Source organism: Henckelia pumila, chromosome 3 (assembly GCF_033568475.1).
Source record: "Henckelia pumila isolate YLH828 chromosome 3, ASM3356847v2, whole genome shotgun sequence".
In the NCBI taxonomy this organism is placed as follows: Eukaryota; Viridiplantae; Streptophyta; class Magnoliopsida; order Lamiales; family Gesneriaceae; genus Henckelia; species Henckelia pumila.
In genome coordinates, this window is record NC_133122.1 from 60,396,376 (window position 1) to 60,415,345 (window position 18,970).

The 18,970-nt window shown below is 36.9% G+C and overlaps 4 protein-coding genes across 4 annotated transcripts; 2 read left to right on the plus strand and 2 right to left on the minus strand.

Annotated features, from left to right (window-relative positions):
- Nucleotides 1-7,974: 7,974 nt before the first annotated feature.
- LOC140888824 (uncharacterized protein At5g01610-like) lies at nt 7,975-8,469 on the minus strand. Its single transcript, XM_073296527.1, has one exon. The coding sequence runs from the start codon at nt 8,467-8,469 to the stop codon at nt 7,975-7,977; it is 495 nt and encodes a 164-aa protein (XP_073152628.1).
- Nucleotides 8,470-10,831: 2,362 nt separating this feature from the next.
- On the plus strand, nt 10,832-12,619 carry LOC140886343 (large ribosomal subunit protein eL18y). The gene is made up of 5 exons (XM_073292879.1): nt 10,832-10,898; nt 10,976-11,065; nt 11,156-11,284; nt 11,753-11,935; nt 12,144-12,619. The coding sequence occupies exons 1-5, from the start codon at nt 10,896-10,898 to the stop codon at nt 12,300-12,302; spliced, it is 564 nt and encodes a 187-aa protein (XP_073148980.1). The 5' UTR covers nt 10,832-10,895; the 3' UTR covers nt 12,303-12,619.
- A 412-nt stretch (nt 12,620-13,031) lies between these two features.
- On the plus strand, nt 13,032-15,232 carry LOC140886342 (epoxide hydrolase 1-like). Its single transcript, XM_073292878.1, has 3 exons — nt 13,032-13,753; nt 14,203-14,444; nt 14,857-15,232. The coding sequence occupies exons 1-3, from the start codon at nt 13,289-13,291 to the stop codon at nt 15,101-15,103; spliced, it is 954 nt and encodes a 317-aa protein (XP_073148979.1). The 5' UTR covers nt 13,032-13,288; the 3' UTR covers nt 15,104-15,232.
- Nucleotides 15,233-15,384: 152 nt separating this feature from the next.
- On the minus strand, nt 15,385-17,711 carry LOC140886341 (probable pectinesterase/pectinesterase inhibitor 7). The gene is made up of 2 exons (XM_073292877.1): nt 16,602-17,711; nt 15,385-16,108 (listed from the first exon to the last, which is right to left on the minus strand). Exons 1-2 carry the CDS (start codon nt 17,602-17,604, stop codon nt 15,420-15,422), a joined length of 1,692 nt encoding a protein of 563 aa, XP_073148978.1. The 5' UTR covers nt 17,605-17,711; the 3' UTR covers nt 15,385-15,419.
- Between the last annotated feature and the right edge of the window lie 1,259 nt (nt 17,712-18,970).

Consider the following 18,970-nt stretch of genomic DNA (forward strand, 5'->3'; position numbering starts at 1 on the left):
CTCTGTAAACTGTACCAAAAATGAGATGTAAATCGAGGATCACGATCTGATACAATAGACTTCGGCACTCCATGTAATCTGACAACTTCTCGGACATAAATCTCTGCCATCTGATCGTGTCGATATGTCATACGATAAGGAATAAAACATGCTGACTTCGTTAATCTGTCGATAATCACCCAGATAGCATCGCAACCTCTAGAAGATCGAGGTAACTTCGTCACGAAGTCCATGGAAATATGATCCCATTTCCATTCTGGCACTGATAAATTCTATAACAAACCAGGTGGTTTCTTCCTTTCAGCCTTCACCAGTTGGCAATTAAAACATCGAGACACAAAATCAGTAATATCAGACTTCATTGATTTCCACCAATATCGAGTCTTCAGATAATTGTACATCTTCCTCCCTCCAGGATGAATGCTATATCAACTACAATGCGCCTCTTTCAGTAGTTGTTGTCTCACATCAGAAATATCAGGCACTACAAGGCGATTATGAACATAAAGAAGATCCTCTCGAACCTGATATTCAGACACATGCCCAAACCGGACTTTCTCAATCGAATTCTGCACACTCTGATCAAGTTTCTGAGCATCTTTAATTCTCAAAAGTAACTCTGGTTCAACTTGAATTTGATAAAGTTGCAGAGGCTGATAATTCGTATCAAATACTAATCCAGAACAACAACAGTCTTCAATCAAATGAGATACACCAATCGTCGATAGAGATAAAGAACATACCTTTCGACTCAATGCATCAGCTGCTGCATTCGATTTCCCCGGATAGTATCTAATCTCACAATCAAAATCTTTCAGCAAATCAAGCCATCTCCGCTGTCTCATATTCAATTCTGACTGTGAAAACAAATATTTTAGACTCTTGTGATCAAAATAGATTTCAAACTGTTCCCCGCAAATACAATGGCGGCCAATTCAAGATCATGAATCGGATATCTGGTCTCGTGAGGCTTCAACTGTCGTGAGGCATAAGCAATCACATGCCCTCGCTGCATCAATACACACCACAAACCTCGATGAGATGTACAATAAACAGTGAAACCACCAGTACCTGAAGGAATCATCAAGACTGGTGCACTGGTCAGCCGTTTCTTCAACTCAAGAAAACTGGATTCACAAGCTTCAGACCAGATGAATGGAGCATTTTTTTGAGTCAACTGAGTAATCGGCTTCGCAATACTGGAAAAATCTTTGATGAATCGACGATAATACCCAGCCAGACCCATGAAACTACGTATCTCAGGAACAGATGTTGGTCTCGACCAACTGATCATTGCCTCGACTTTACTTGGATCAACAGCTATGCCATTTCCGGATATAATATGTCCAAGAAAAACAACCTATTTCAGCCAAAACTCACATTTCGACAATTTAGCATACAGTTTCTCAGATCTCAGAATCTTCAAAACAGTTCTCAAATGCTCAGAATGATCAATCAAATTCTTCGAATATATCAGAATATCATCAATAAAAATGATAACGAAGTCATCCAGATATTTCTGAAACACACGGTTCATCAAAGCCATAAACACAGCTGGAGCATTCGTCAGACCAAACGGCATAACTATAAACTCATAGTGGCCATACCTGGTTCTGAACGCAGTTTTCGGAATATCAGAATCCCTGACTCTCAGCTGATGATATCCAGATCTCAGATCGATCTTGGAATACACAGAAGAACCCTGCAACTGGTCAAATAAATCATCAATACGAGGCAAAGGGTATTTGTTCTTTACCGTTGCCTTGTTCAGTTGCCGGTAGTCAATGCACAATCTCATTGAATCGTCTTTCTTTCTGACAAACAGTACTGGAGCTCCCCAAGGAGAAACACTGGGTCGAATGTATCCCTTGGCCAGTAAATCTTCCAACTGCTCTTTCAACTCTTTCAATTCAACTGGTGCCATTCGATAAGGTGCTTTCGAAATCGGTGTTGTACCTGGCATCAGTTCTATGTTAAAATCAATCTCACGGTACGGAGGTAGTCCTGGAATCTCATCAGGAAAAACGTCCGAAAATTCACTAACCACTGGCAAGTTAGCCAGGTTCGGGCTAGCTTTCAAAACATCAACTGCATAAACAATAAATCCTTCCGCTTCTTTCTGCAAAAGTCGGGTCATAGATAATACAGAAATCAGAGGAATCTTAGCACGAGAACCCTTACCATAAAACTTCCATTCTCCAGCCATCTCAGGTCTGAACCTCACCACTTTTTGAAAATAGTCCACGGTAGCTCTGTACTTGGTTAGCATATCAATTTCGATAATGTAGTCAAAATCAGACAAACCAAGCACAATACAATCTATCTCAATTTCATTACCGTCGTACTGTAATAAACAATCCTTAAATGTCTGAATTGATATAAGACCTCTCCCCAAAGGAGAAGAGACATATACAACAACAGGTAAAGATTCAGCAGGCAAAGCATGTAATGACACAAATTGTTCAGAGATAAATGTATGGGATGCACCTATATCTATCAATACATAAGCAGGATAACCATAAAGAGAACAGTTACCTGCAATAACATCATCCGGTGCTCCCTGTGCCTGTTCCTCTGTCGGTGCAAAGACATGAGCCTGTTGTCTCGAAGGCTGGCTACCTGTCTGACTCCCTCCTGGCCTTGGTTGTTGCTATGGGTGTGGTGGTTGGAAGGAATGGACAGATGAGGCTTGCCTCGCAGGTTGAGCCACTGATCGTGATGACTCTGTACCTCGTGACTGTCCGGAACCTCTCTGAGGATACACTCTTGCAAAATGTCCTGGATGATGGCATATATGGCAACTCCCAAATACGCCTCGGCACTGATCAGTCGGATGACTTCCACCACAACTATTACAAACCATGCCAGACTTCGGTTTTGACCCACTCGAACTCGAAGAACTGCTCCCAGATCTCTTAAACTGCTTTCCTCGAGCTTGCCAAAATTTCTTCTTGCCACTGCTACTGCCACCACTTTCAAACCGAGGAGGTTGTTGTGAGATTGAAGCTGAAGATTGTGGCTGTCTCGGAGGTTGAACAGAATACAAAGCTCCTCGCTGTTGTATCAAACCAGCTTCTGCCCCTTTGGCACTGTTCAAGGCATCAGCAAATGTATTTGGTCGCCTTGTGTTCACCAAAGTAAATACCTCTGGATTCGGTCCATTAATGAACTGATCAGCCATAGCCTCATTACTGTCAGCAACGTGTGGAGCAAAACGTAGCAATGTAGAGAATTTTGCAACATAGTCTTCAATATTCAAATTTCCTTGCTTCAGATTAGCAAAATCTGCACCCTTATCTTTGAGGTAAGACACCGGAAAGAATCGTTGATAAAATTCAGTTTTGAAAATTGTCCAGGTGAGCACTGTTCCTCTATGCTCCAGAGCCTTCTTAGTCGTGAACCACCAGCTCTTTGAAACCTCATGCAATTGGTGCCCAATCAGTCTGACTCTCCGCTCATCACCATAATCGAGTGAATCAAACAACATCTCCATATCATCAAGCCATCCTTCACATTCGACTGCATTCTCAGTACCCTTCAGTGTAGGCGGATGGTATGATTGAAAACGTTTGAGCAGTGTTTCCATCGAAGTAGCTGACATATCAGTCATATCTCGACAAGTACTTCCCTGTTCATTACTCGGAATTGCAGTAACTTGAGGCACTGTCGGAGGTACCACTATTTGTTCTGGCAGAGGATGCACTGTCTGCTCTGGCCTAGGAGTAGGAACATGTGTTCTGAGAGGAGGTCGGCCTGGTCATCGAGACATATCTGATTATCAAAAGGGTTATGATACCAGAATCATCAAATATATTTCAGTCCTCCTCTGATCATCTTACCTCTGATCAAGACTCGGTTCTGATTCAATCGTAAATAAATAATCAAGGTATTCAGATAGCACATGCTTCCAATCGATTCAGATAATCAGGTAGCATGTCGTAAACAACAGATCACATGCTTATATCATGTCAGATAGTGCAATAAGCATGCATCTTTAATCATCATCAATCATACTTTCAAATAAAATAAATACAACATCATGTAATAAAATACTTGAAAGTAAAACATGCTAGCATTTATAACATGTAAGTCAAGCATGTAATAAATCATATCATAATAAACAAGTAAGGAAGAAGACTCGATCTACCCCACTCGCTATCTATCTTAGTCCAGAACTTTCTCGCTCTGATACCACCTGTTGTGAAGACCTGAGTTCTAATATCTCATTTAATCAAATCATCATAATTAATAGTCAAGGAATCAAAGACTAAACAAAGTAAAAATTTTTTTTTTTTTTTTTTAAAAATCAGAGCACCTCGCTCGATCGGTAAAATTTTCATCATCAGGTGATTCTTCTGGAACACCATTTTCTATTTTATGATCGTCGTGTTTTTCTATGCCTTTTCTTTTCCGAAGATTTTTATCCTTGGAACCGACTGGTCTTCCACGCTTCAAGCGTTTTATGACATCATGAGTGTCTTCAATTTGTTTCTTTGGAATTTCAATTCGAGCAGGGGCATTTACAGCATGTATATATGATTTTGTTACCCCTTTTGTGTCTGCAAATGCATCTGGCATTTGATTTGCAATTCTTTGCATGTGCACAATTTGGTGTACATCTTTCTCACATTGTTTGGTCCTTGGATCCAAATGTAATAATGATGGTACATACCATGTGATTTTTTTTTCGATGTGTTTCTTTTCTCCCCGTAACACTGGGAAGATTTCTTCATTAAAATGACAATCAGCAAAGCGTGCTGTAAACACATCGCCTGTCTGAGGCTCAAGATATCGAATGATTGATGGACTATTATAACGGATATAAATACCGATTTTTTTTTGTGGACCCATTTTTGATCATTGAGGTGGTGCAATAGGCACATACATCATACATCCAAAAATTCTCAGATGAGAGATATTTGGTTCTTTACCAAATGCAAGTTGCAATGGGAAGAATTTATGATATGCACTTGGTCTGATGCGAATTAATGCCGCAGCATGTAAAATTGCATGTCCCCATATAGAAATAGGGAGTTTTGTTTTCATAATCATTGGTCTAGCAATCAGTTGTAGACGTTTAATCAATGATTCAGCTAATCCATTTTGCGTATGAACATGAGCTACAGGATGTTCAACAGTGATTCCCATTGACATACAATAATCATTGAAAGTCTGGGATGTAAATTCTCCAGCATTATCAAGTCTTATTTTCTTGATTGTATAATCGGAAAATTGATTTCGCAATTTTATTATTTGAGCCATCAATCTTGCAAATGCCACATTCCGAGTTGACAATAAGCATACATGTGACCATCTGCTAGAGGCATCGATCAATACCATAAAGTATCGAAATGGTCCACATGGTGGATGAATTGGCCCACAAATATCACCCTGAATACGTTCAAGAAATATGGGTGATTCAGTTTGGATTTTAGCTGGCGATGGTCTTATAATAAGTTTTCCAAGAGAACATGTTTTACATTGAAACTTATTATTCTGAAAGATCTTCTGGTCTTTCAATGGATGACCATGCGTATTTTCAATAATTCTTCGCATCATTATGCTTTTGTTGGTTTTATTTCCAAGAAATATCTTTTATCTCGCAAAATAGTGTGCGTTGTACCACTATCTGGTATGCAAATTTCCATGATATTATTTTCATGTTTGCTCATAGCATTTTCATATCAAACTTCACAAAAATATAATAAAGAAAAATCAAGTATATATGCAAAATATATCATGTTTCATAAGAATGCATGAAAAATATAGCATGTTACATTCTAGTCCCACCAATATATTAATCAATGTTCTCGAAATCATTTGAAAAAATCGGCAGCATTGAAATAAGTTGAACCACTTAAATGGTTACTGATTTCAACAAAATTGGTCTCTTTTTCTTTCCCCTTTATCGATACTTTAAAGAGCTTACATAAGTGCTCAGGGGTACATGACCAATTTCTTGGAGTGCCACATTTATAATAAGCACTCTCGTATCTTTTTGAATGATTTTTATTTTCACTCATATTTTCATGCTGCCTTTTTGGGTGGTTCGTGACGTTCTTTTGAGATTAGTTATTGAAGTAACTATCTCGATTATTTTCATATTCACGGCCATAACCACGACCACGATCATTTCTACGTCCACGTTCATGACCACATCCTCGACCTCAACCAAAATCTAGTTTATGCCTTTGATTTTGGTTTTTATTTTTTACTTACGACATTTGCTTCTGGAAATGCCGTAGATACATTGAGTCGGGATTGATGATTTCTCATTAACATTTCTTTGCTCTTTTCTAGTGATATCGAGAGCAACGAATTTAAACTTTGCCAAATTTGACATGGTAGTACTAGAAAAATAACAATGCATTTTATAAGTTAATTTCCATTAATATGACAATACAAAATAATGGATAAACGATGAGTACAAGTACGTGTACAAATAGAAAAAAAGTATGTGGTGAAAAATCGCTGGTGAGTACAAGACTCGTGAGCATGATGATCATAATCGTTATGAAAAATAGCCTTAGAAATGTCATCATCTTCATCTTCGAAAAAACCGAGGAGAAAATATTTTGAGAGAAAGAGTGAATTTTGGTGTGATTGAAAATGAGTTTGAGTGAACATATTTATAGGCCAAAAACTAGCCGTTTGTGACCGTTTGTGACCGTTGGGGGTAAGAAAAAATCGAGTATGTGTTGAATAAAAATTCGTGATAATGATGCAATGCATATAATGATAATCATAATTAAATAATATGTATATCATATCACATTATTATAAGGTCGGTGTCGTAGACAACCTTTTATATAATATTGTGAAATTATACTAATATAGTTAGTATAAAGTCAGGTATAGTATATCATATCACATTATTATAAGATCTGTGTCGTAGACAACCTTTTATATAATAACATGAGATTATACAAATATGGTTAGTATATAAATACACAATAATATATATCATATCACGTTATTATAAGGTCAGTGTCATAGACAATCTTTTATATAATAACATGAAATTATATATTGATATAGTTAGTATATATACATATATCATATCACGTTATTGTTTAAAAACCTTAGAGGCTTTTATACTTGTCGTATCCCTTACCGGGAGTGTGGGATGTCGTCTTAACATCCTCCCAGAATTTATAACAAGTTTTGAAAAAAAACTTATTTTTTTTTCATAACATGATATCATATATTAATATATACATAATAAAAATATATAAACAGTAAAATAAAAATTCTTACTTGTTGAATATTTTTGACTTCTTCTTGTATTTTGGAGCGTCAGAAAATATAGAGAACCTTCGAGCGATCGTGCTGATAACGTGTTGTGAAAAAGTAAAAATTTATGGTAAAAAGTAAAAACTCCAAAACTCAAAATATATCAAACTCTACACTTCACAATATTTTTCTCTCAATTCAATTGTATTTTTAATCACAAATGAAGACCTATTTATAGATACACATTTGAGATTAATCCAAAAATAAATACATCATCATCTACATCATCACACACTAATTTTCCACATTTTACAACTCAATATTCAACATTCAACATTCAATATTCAACATAATATTAATAATAATAATATTTTTCAACAAAACCATATATTTTTAGAGAAAAAAAAAACAAGAAATATAAACAAGAAAAAGATGTTATATACCCTGTTCATTATATCATAATACCCAAAAAAAGAGTGTTTGCAAAGCTAAATGTAACAAGAAATGAACAAGTAAACACCAAATTCAGAATAGAACAGAGTACTGATAATTATCAAATTAATAGCATAGTGTTACACAATCCCAATAAAAATACAGGGCAGTTCATTATTATTCTAACAAGTAGCTGATTGACTAACCCTAATTTGAAATGGTAATTTAGCCCCAAATCTCGAAATCCAAGCACTTACAAACAGCGATTCGGAAACGCCATGGATAATTTCATTCGGAGCTTCATACCGATCATGCTTCGAGAAGAGGAAGGAGCCTTTTGAAGCCAAATTTACCTCTCTTCTCTCCATTCACGCAGTCGAAACCACAACCACATTGGGGGCTTTCCTCGAAATTATCCACCGGAAAAGTAGCCGAAGCGATACCGACGGAGAGATACAGATCTTCGCCGTCCATGGTCACCTCCACGATGTTTATCCAGAAAAACAGTATTTTGACTTGAATACCTTTCAGATTCTTTATCTTCTTGCTCGAGATCGTGCCGGTGACTTTGGTGCTGTACTTGAGATCGTATCCTTGAATCGTGAACTTGCAGGTTTTTTCCAGATGAACCTCGAAGTCCCCGGTGCTAGAGTCCAGCTCGTAGCTAGTCACGCCTTTCGGCAGCAGGCCTACGGGAAAGTCGTACGATTCGAGAACTTCGTAGACTGTTATGGACGAATCTCCGGCGGCGGCGGCGATCGCCGGAGAGGCACAGAGGAGGCCAATTATGAAGAGTATGGACATGGCTTGGCTTCTAGGACAGATGGGTAGCTGAGATAATTACGAGACGTTTTGAATTTCGAGAACAAGCTCGAGATTGGCTTTTTAAGATTTTATTTGTCGTGCGGAATTTAATATTATATATTTAAGTTGTACGACATCCATCTACCACCGGTGACTCCAAGCTACCCAGATTTTGTTTTTTTTCTTTTTGTGATGGTCGATGATTTTTGGTTTTTTAGCTTGCACTTGATAAATTTTTGAATTAACGTAATTGTTTGTTAATAATAGACTAATAGTGGAGTTAGGAATTTCAATTTACTAGGGTTAGAATTTTTACTTTTTGAATCCTTCAATATTTTGAATTGAATTATTCGGACTAATATCAAAAATAATTTTCTTTTTACACAAATTTGTGTCATCCGGGCTTGAGTGTAGTTCCGTAATTACTTGCAAACTTCGCTAGTCAAATTTTACAAGTTGTTAGAGGGTTTGGATCCCTGCTGTGGGCAACAGCCCCCTTTCTTTCTTTTTTTTCTTTGTTTTTTTTTTATTATATTTAAGTTTTTATATTTTTTAAAAAACATATTTGGTTTTTTGGTTTCTTTTTCTTTATTTTGGCCTTTTTAAATCATACATTTTAATTTTTTTAAAAAAAACATTTATTTTTTATCTTATCATTTTCTTGGATCATTTTTTCGTCTTATAATTTTAAAATTCGGTTTTAGTTCTAGAAACTTTCGATTACTTCCGTTTGATTTTTGGTTTTTATAAAAAAATCGATTCACCTAATTAACAAAATTATAAATAATTATATTTGGTTTTTTTAATTAGACTTTACATATAGTTTATGATATTTTTAAAATATTTAAATAGTTAAAATTATACTCAATTTTAATTTGTCGAGCATAATGTGTTTTATTATGATAAAATCTCATATCCAAATATTAATTTTATAATTTTCACTTTTACAAATAAGTTAATTTGGATTTTTATAGAATTTACTTATAATTTATGATATTTTTAAATGTATATATATTTAATATTATACTTATTTTTTTCTTTTTTTCAAGAATAATTGTGTTAAAATAATACAAAAAATGACAAGATAAAAAATGATATATTTTTTTAAAAAATTAAAAATTATAAATAAATTTAAAAAAGTCAAAAGAGAGGAACAAAAAACAAAAAAAAATTCCTCAAAATTTAAACACAAAAAATTTAGCAAAAAAAAAAAACTGATCATAAAAAGTAAAGACCAAAAAATATATAAAAAAAATTAAATATAATAAAATAAAGAAAAAAAGAAAATAAAAAGAAAGAAAAAGGAAAAGAAAGGGGGCTGTGGGGGAAACGACAGTACCCCCTGCTGTGGACAACCCCACCGCAGGGGATCCAAACCCGTTGTTAGACTAATCCAAGAAAGTATTATAGTAGGTGTGATCGTCATGTTAGATAGCAAATTTAGCTACCCGAATTAGACGCGAAAATATCAGATACCTGATATTATAGGTAGTTTCGAATATCCGACAGTGGATACCCGAAATTGAAGCCTCACTTTGAAGGTGATTGATACAAATTTTTTTGATCTAAAAGATCTTGAATCCTTTTTTTTTTCATATTCCATGAAAATTCATGTTTATAATATCTTGAATCCACCAAATATTATATATAATTTAAAAAATAATAAGTCGGATATCAGATATCCGATCGAGTATCATAAAAAATTATCCAACACCAACAAGACATTTTAAACAACTAACCGACCCGATCGGGTTTTGAAACTCACTCCATAATGAATAATACAATTGCTTGATTCAACAAGTTTGAATTTAAAATTAATCTATATATATATACATATAAATAAATCAAATAAATTTGATATTATGATTTAATACATGGAATGAAAGACTCCGCTCCAAGGGAAATATATATTGAATGTGGATGCGGGCTTTGATAGTGAAAAGATACAAGTTTGATTGATCATGTAGCTGAAAATTCATGAACTACTACATATCCGAAATTTCATTTCCCTTAAACATATGAAGAAGAGAGATATATGAGGCTGCTCACATGTTAGCAAGGAAAGCACATCTCTTACTTCCAATGTGGAATTTGGTTATAACAATTTACCTCGGTTTTTAGAAGATGTATATATGGATTTACTTCGTTAATGATATGATGTTTTTCAGATTTAATAATTATTTTTTAAATCCAAATAAAGCCGAAGTCATCTATATTACCTTATTTAAATTTAATATATTAGTCTCCATATCACGATCCACGAGTCGCAAAATGACTTTCTCGGGCTGGGCCTCAAACATTTTAATGGGCCGTTAGTTGTTGACTGTATGCCCTTATTCGTAGTATATAAATCTACAAACCCTAATCTCATTCATCTTCCCCACTTCGTTTAAGCATCGGCGGCGGCAACAGCAGTAGCAGCAGCCATGGTATGTTTGCTGATTCGAAGTTCTAAGATTTTTACGCGAAGTTGCTTTACATTTACCGACCAATTTTGATTTTTCAGGGTATCGATTTGGTCGCTGGAGGTAAGTGCAAGAAGACCAAGCGCACGGCTCCAAAATCCAATGATATATACCTTAAACTCCTCGTCAAGGTTTCACCTTTTTCGGTTTCATGATTTATTGTATTGAAGAAGATATTAGATTCTGGGGATTGTAGTATGATTTCATTTTGTTGGCGGCAGTTATATCGGTTTCTGGTGAGGAGGACCGGAAGCAGCTTCAACGCGGTCGTGCTGAAGCGGCTGTTCATGAGTAAGGTCAACAAGGCCCCGCTCTCTCTCTCCCGACTGGCAGCTCACATGAAGGGCAAGGTATTCTTCTTTTTTGCGAAATCAGTTTTGCTTTTTTAGATCCTAATAAAATGCGATTTTCTATTTGTGTTGATATGATTGAATTGATCTGCTAAAATGAGGAAAATGAATACGCCAATCCATTGTTAAAACCTTAGTGTGGGAATGTTCGAAGAAGTATATATTTCTAGTGAATGCAGATAGCACTGCCAAATTCGAAGTATTAATTTGGTGTGGGTCAAGATCTTTCAGGGAAAACCAGAACTTTGAATGCAATATAGTTGCTGGAAGGTTAAGTTTGGTAGGGTGTTTTAGGGATTTTTGAAGAAGTCAATCAAATAATTGCACCCATCTACATGGTTTCATTAATTTACTCTTTCATCAACATGCTGCATATCTTGGTTCAGTTTCTATTTTAAATTTATTTTAGCATAAGAAATTTATGAGTTAACCTCTGTTAAAAACTTATAATATCATGATAATTGACAGGAGGACAAGATTGCAGTTCTTGTGGGGACAATTACTGATGATCCTAGGATACATGAAATCCCAGCTATAAAGGTGACTGCCCTGAGGTTTACGGAGACGGCAAGGGCGAGGATCGAGAAGGCGGGAGGAGAATGTTTGACTTTTGATCAACTTGCTCTTAGAGCCCCTCTTGGCCAGAATACGGTAAGAATTTTGAACTTTGGCTGACCCCAGTTCTTTTTTTGTTGGTTAAGTACTGGAGTAGTTGACATTCGACAGTCTTATATGAACTGCGATAGGTGTGTTATATAATGGTTGCTCTTCACTTGCCATATCATAATATATCATTGGATCAAAACTAATACCTTGTACTAGTAGAACTCTTGAGTGATTATTGAACTGTTGTGATCAGGTGCTCCTGAGGGGCCCTACTAAGGCCAGAGAAGCAGTCAAGCACTTTGGTCCAGCTCCTGGTGTTCCACACAGCCACACCAAACCTTATGTACGAGCCAAGGGAAGGAAGTTTGAGCGGGCTAGGGGAAGAAGAAATAGCAGAGGCTTCCGAGTTTAAACTAAGATTGAAGGTTTCATATTTGTCGCCTACCAAGTTGGACTTTATAATACCCCTGGTGCATTTCCTTGAGCTTGTTGTTGATACAGCTTTTGGATGCACCTGTTCTGAATTTTTCGTACTGTTTTATTTGCACTGCATCACCCTCGGAGGAGATTTCGTGAGAACTTGTTTTAGGAACAGTTTTGATTTTTGAAGTCATTACAACCTTTATGTTTTTCAATGCTTGTGAGCTGGTTATATGTGGATCACTGACTCTCATCCTTGTTAATTCCTTGTTAGCTGTGACTTAAATTTAATTTTGTCGTATTTTTTTATATTGTTACGACACACCTCTTTCGCAATTCCTTTTCTCCTATACACCCAAAAGTCAAAACTATGGTGGCCCCAAAAGAAAATGAGAAAATTTTTGTTCTAATAATTAGGCTTTAAACATGTATTTCGAAACTCAAATTGATAACTCAAAATGTAAAAAACGTTAAACGCTTCTCTTTTTTCTCATTTTATATAAAAAAAAACTGGGTTTTCACTCTGGCTGTGCTATGCAATCCCAGGAACAAGAATTGGGTTTTCTCATTCATTATATATATATATATACCCAATTCTTGTTCCTGGGACTGCATAGCACATGTATATATAATGAGAAAACCCAATTCTTGTTCCTGGGACTGAATAGCACAGCCAGAGTGAAAACCCAGTGGTTTTTTTTTTTTTTTTTTTTTGAGTGAAAACCCAATTCTTTAATCTCTGGCAAGGGTTTTACGAAACAGCTGATGCAAAGAAGAAAATACAATAATGCACGTCATTTTCCAAGTATTCAACCAAGAATTTCATTAGTCAAAGTTTATATATCATTCAACCAATAATCGAATCCTTATCAGTTATCCCTCGGCCGGCACCCTTCCCTAGGCAATTCCCCTTTCCAAAATCAAAGATCCTCTCTTTAGCATAATTCAGCAGACATCGATCCTCCACCAACCTCAATCATGGACAAGATCCAACACAGAATCATCCAAACCAACGGTATCAACATGCACGTTGCTGAAATCGGGGAGGGCCCACCAATTCTCTTCGTCCACGGCTTCCCCGAGCTATGGTACTCGTGGCGCCACCAGATGCTCCACCTTTCCTCCAGAGGCTTCCGCGCAATCGCTCCCGATCTACGGGGATTCGGCGATACGGACGCGCCGCCCTCTGCCGCCAGCTACACGGTGTTTCACATCGTGGGGGACTTGGTGGGCCTGCTTGATGCTTTGGGACTGGACAGCGTGTTCTTGGTTGGCCACGATTGGGGCGCCATAATGGCATGGTACTTTTGCTTGTTACGGCCGGATAGGATAAAGGCTTTGGTTAACATGAGCGTCGTGTTTCAGCCGAGGAATCCGAAGAGGAAGCCTGTGGAATCCATGCGCGCGATGCTCGGAGAGGATTACTATATCTGCAGATTTCAGGTACTGAGATTTGACTCCCGTTTACTCTTCGCTGCCGATATAAACTTGTGCTGATTTTTCATCAACATTGAATCCTCTTATTAAGAGAATGTGTGTATGTAGTAAATATTAGTACTAAAAACAAATTCAGTCCTTTCTTGAGCTGTGGAATATCTCCCGGTGGCATCTGCAAAGCGTCAAAATTTTAGCTTTTCTGGAGTTGCTGATACCGTTATTATTTCTTTGTTGTTTGTGATACTCTGGTAGGAAATAAATTGTGACGATGGACAATCAATTTGTATTTAGTGAAAAGCTTAAGGCTTTACCGAAATTACATGCGATGACTAAAGACTTTTATCTTGAAAGGGAACTTCCACCCTGATATAAATGTTTGATTTGTGAATTGTGATGTCGAGAGACTTTTTGGCTGATTGCTTGGCCTTAGACTACGCATTGGTCTCTTTGTCTAGGAACCAGGAGAAGCGGAGCAGGAGTTTGCTCGTGTTGATACTGTAAGATTGATCAAGAAATTCTTAACATCACGAAACCCAGCTCCTCTTATTGTTCCTAAATCAGTAGGATTTGGGGGTTCGCCTACCAAGCCAATTACAATGCCTTCTTGGTTATCGGAAGAGGACGTTCAATACTATGCTAGCAAATTTGACCAAACCGGTTTCACGGGTGGATTGAACTACTATCGAGCGATGAACTTGTAAGTCTAACTCGGCATTTGTTTTTTTCTCACATGCTGTAGGCTTTCTTCAGTTTGAATTAGTGGATACTTTTATAGGCATATCTCCTTTTTCAATGGATTACCCTCACTTTGTTCTTCTAAATGTTTAGATTATAGTTTGTTGTGCTCCTAGGTTCATGTATATATTGATAGAAATATGGTACAATCTCTAAATATGCCATTAAAAGGGACGTGTTTCATCGCCCCCGACCCCCCACACCACACCTTACTGTTTTACTATCTGTCATTGATGAAAACTCTATCAACAAAGTCGGGATTTCTTGTCCATTTAGTCGCATTGACCAGCATGCTTTTCAACGCAGGGATTTATTATATTCCTTGTAGAATGAATTATTTTTAGATATTTATTTTTTTCCCTTGATGTATGGAGAAACTGGGAGCTAACAGCTCCGTGGACAGGGGAGCAAATAAAAGTTCCTGTTAAATTCATTGTTGGTGATCTTGACCTCACTTACAATACACTGGGCGTAAAGGAATACATTCACGGCGGTGGCTTCAAACGAAATGTGCCCTTCTTGCAAGAATTGGTTATCATGGAAGGAGTCGCTCATTTCATCAACCAGGAAAAACCAGAAGAAACCAGTGAACATATTTACAGCTTCATCAACAAGTTTTGACTGGTTGTTCTTGTACATCTTGTGGGATAATCTGACTGAAAACAGAGTCGAAGTTTATTTCAAACTTGCCTATAAGAATATCTGTATGGAACGAGTATTTACTTCTGGGTTGATATATTTTAGAGTTCATCTCAATGGTTTAACGATATGTTACCATGCTACAAAGAGGCTGTCTTGAAATACTAGTATAGATAGAAACAAAGTTGTCCTTGGAAGACATCTGATGTATATTTCTTATCAACACAGTGTGGATGAACAATTACAACTTTTGGAATCATTGAACAAAAAATGAAGGCTGAAACAAGAATCTTGCATGCTATAGTCCACTTTTGAATGGCGCCCCAGTTTGAGGAATCCAATCTTGTCCCATAATAAAAGAAGACACTGTGAAATTAACAGCATCCGTAGCATTAATAACATGAAATCCAGGCCAATTCACTCTACCAGATGTATTCGATCCAGGCCCCCTGTTATCATACTCCGCATAATACGACGTATTCAACGCAAAATCCCCCGACCACACGCTCCACCCAGCCGGACCGATCAAACTCCCGATATAAGACTGCATATAAACTGTTCTCGAGTATTCTTTCCATGGTCTGCCTAGATAAGTTTGGATAGTAGTTATACCATTAGCCAAGTCATCCGCGGCTCGGATCGTGCAGTTTTGGATCGAAATCCCTGTGTTCTGATTCGGGTCGGTCCGGCCTTGAGCCGTGATGGCATTGAACTGATTGGCCATCGGTAGCCGGGGGTACATGTTGCAATTCTGGAAAACGGCTGCTGCGTTCCCGAATATGAAATCTACGGTGCCATATATGTCGCATTCCCTGTAATATTGTCGGAGGGAATGGACGTAGAGTGTGTCTTGGTAAGCCTCGAAGCTGCAGTTGTAGAATGTAGATAAGTCAGCCCCATTGCGGACCGCCACGGCTTGGTGCTTGATCGCGCCGGCCGTGTTGCGGAACGTTATGTTCACCGCGACGAACCCTGTTCCGACCACAGCTGCAAGATTCACAAGGAAGTATACAAAAAATTATTACTATAGAACTAATCTAATTATTATCCTATAGTATATATGTGGAGTCGACGTCAAGCATTAAGATATTAGACATGCATGTTGAATCCGTACTGTTTCTTAATATATTCTTTTTATTATCGTTGTTATAATATATTCTCTTTATTATTTAATTAATCAAAGGACGAAATTATTATTGATAAAGAAAGTGTCGGTACTCTTGATTGCGCACCAGGAAAATCTTGGTTGAACAAGTAATGTATTATAGACTTGCCGCGGTTTTTCATTAACAAATTTTATAAAGTTTCAAAATTTTTGTTAAAGAAAAATTAAGAAGTTTTTTTTAAAATCTTTTTCAAACACTACCCAGAAGGTTTTGATAAGTAATCGAACTCTCGACCATTTGTCAATAATTGAATATTCGACCAACTCGAATACGTCAACGAAAACATAGTAGAAACTATATATTGATAAACTTACCGAAGGTGGCAGAATTAAACGTAGTCCATCCATCAACGAAGTTATGATTTCCAGTGATAATGGTCTGATTAATCCCATCGCCGACCATCATCACGTACCTCTTGTTCTTCCCAACGGACACATATTCTTCATACAAACCCGCCGTAACATATATCAGAAAATATCCAGCAGAAGCATCTGTGTTATTCGGAGCCGCACTCAAAGCATCAGCAATCGTCGTGAAATTCCCAGTCCCGTCATCTTTGCTCACGATCACCATATCGTTGATCAGAACCTGGTCACCTCCATCGCCGCTCGTCTGATCCTGAAGCAGCCTCCTGTTTTCCGGGGAAGAAAATCTCAGGTTCAGGCGCCCGTTTTGAAGTTGCAGAGGCTTTCTCGTCGGGTCAGAGCTCTTCTTTCTCTTGTTCGGCACCCACCCTTTTGTGAACAAAGCCAAAGAAACACTATACAGCCTCGTGTCGTTCGAAAGCGGCGTCAAAATGCCTTTCCGGACGCTCCAGGCCGAAGCCGTCGCCTGGAGCCCGTCGACACAGGTCTGCGTGTTGGTCAAGATCGCGCTGAGCAGAGTCTGAACATCGTCGGCTTCGAGCACGTCGAGGATTCCGGATTTTCGGCTCACGGTTTCGAAGGAAGTCGTTAAGTAATCTATGTTGCATTCTGCTAGAAACTTGCAGTCTTGAAGAGCACGGATGGCGGTGGTGGTCAAGTTATTCGATTTTCCGAGGTATTTCATGATCAGGGACAGGAACCTTTGAGCGGCGGAGAGAGATTTACGTACGGAGAACCTGCCGTAGTCGTAGACGTTGGATGAAGAGTTGCCGGAGGGAAGCACGGTGTTGCAGAAAGAAGGGTCCGGAGTGGATTTGCATAAGGTGGAAGGAGCTACGGGGCTTGATGGCGGAGTATCTGCAGAGGATGAGATGAAGAAGAGAAGTGGAAATACAAAAAGAATGAAGAATATGTCATGAAAAATGGGAGAATATTGAACATTTTTGGCCATTGATGGAGCTTAGGAGAGATTGGAGAAGATGTTGAAATGGTACTGAATCTGAACTCCTTTGGTATATTTATAGTCGACGAACTCCATTGCTAGCTGTTATCAAGATCATCCCCAGACATCACAAATTTAGACGTGTTTAGTTCAAATTTTATGCATAAAAAAATGTAAGTCCTTTGTAGTTTTTTGTATCACTTTAATATCTCGAGCCACTTAGTTAGTGTTTTTAACCTCTAAAAATAAGCCATTAACTTTATTCACTTTGGGTTTTGGTCCATTAACTTTTTCGATGTGTGTTTTGATACACTAACTTTGTATTTTCGGTGTTTTTTTGTTCAACTGCATACATGACAGCTTCTTAATGGTCCACGTCATCATTTTGGACCAATCAGAAGTTGACACGTATGAAGTTGGACCAAAAAACAGTGAAAATGCAAAGTTAGTGTACCAAAACCCACATCAAAAAAGTAAATGGACCAAAAGCAAAACATAAGCAAGTTAATGTAACAAAAAAATTATTTTCCCTAAATAAAATATACTAACTTAATTAAGATAAAATCCAATGTATTATAAAATAACGGTTGGATCATAGATGAGATGATAACATATGTATAAAATATTATCATAAAAGATAAAAATGTAGGAGATACACTAATATTTCATTGAATTTATTGTTAAATAGTTTGAAATGAAATAATTGAATTTATTTTGGCATTTGAAAGTCAAATGAATGCTTGGGGTTTGTTCTTCTTGAAAGCGCGTTAAGATCTCGAACGAAATTTAATGCATTGTTTGGCCATGAACAGTGGAAGTAATCGGTTTCTTTTTCTTGTTTTTTTTTTGTGTGTTATTTTATGTTATGTCGTTGACTCTTTCCGGTGAGCACAGAATAAGAAGACTAGCATTGTTCAATTTATATAGATTTTACCATGAAGTTTCTCAGATTGAGAGATTCAAGTATAACATACTTCTCCCTCGATTTTTAGAAAATCATGGCATATATAATAAATTAAAATTTTAGTATATTTTCATCTAGTAGTTTGAAATATATTATCAGTCAAATATTCCTTTTGATTTATGACCTCTATGATTATTATTTTTTCTTTTGCTAACTGACATTTAAACCATATGGTTAAAATGTTTACTTGTTTTTTTTTTAAATTTTTTTTTACTTATTCGAGTTTATTTAACTATAATAATTCTTTTATTTGTGCTGGTTTTCTAGTCAATGAAATTCAATTTTTTAATATAAAAATTAAAAGCAGTTCAAATTAGTCCACCAACAATTTGTTATTTCTGTTAAAAATTTCAACAATACCTGCTGAGCAGACATGCATGATTATTATTAAATCTAATGGGTACATTATTG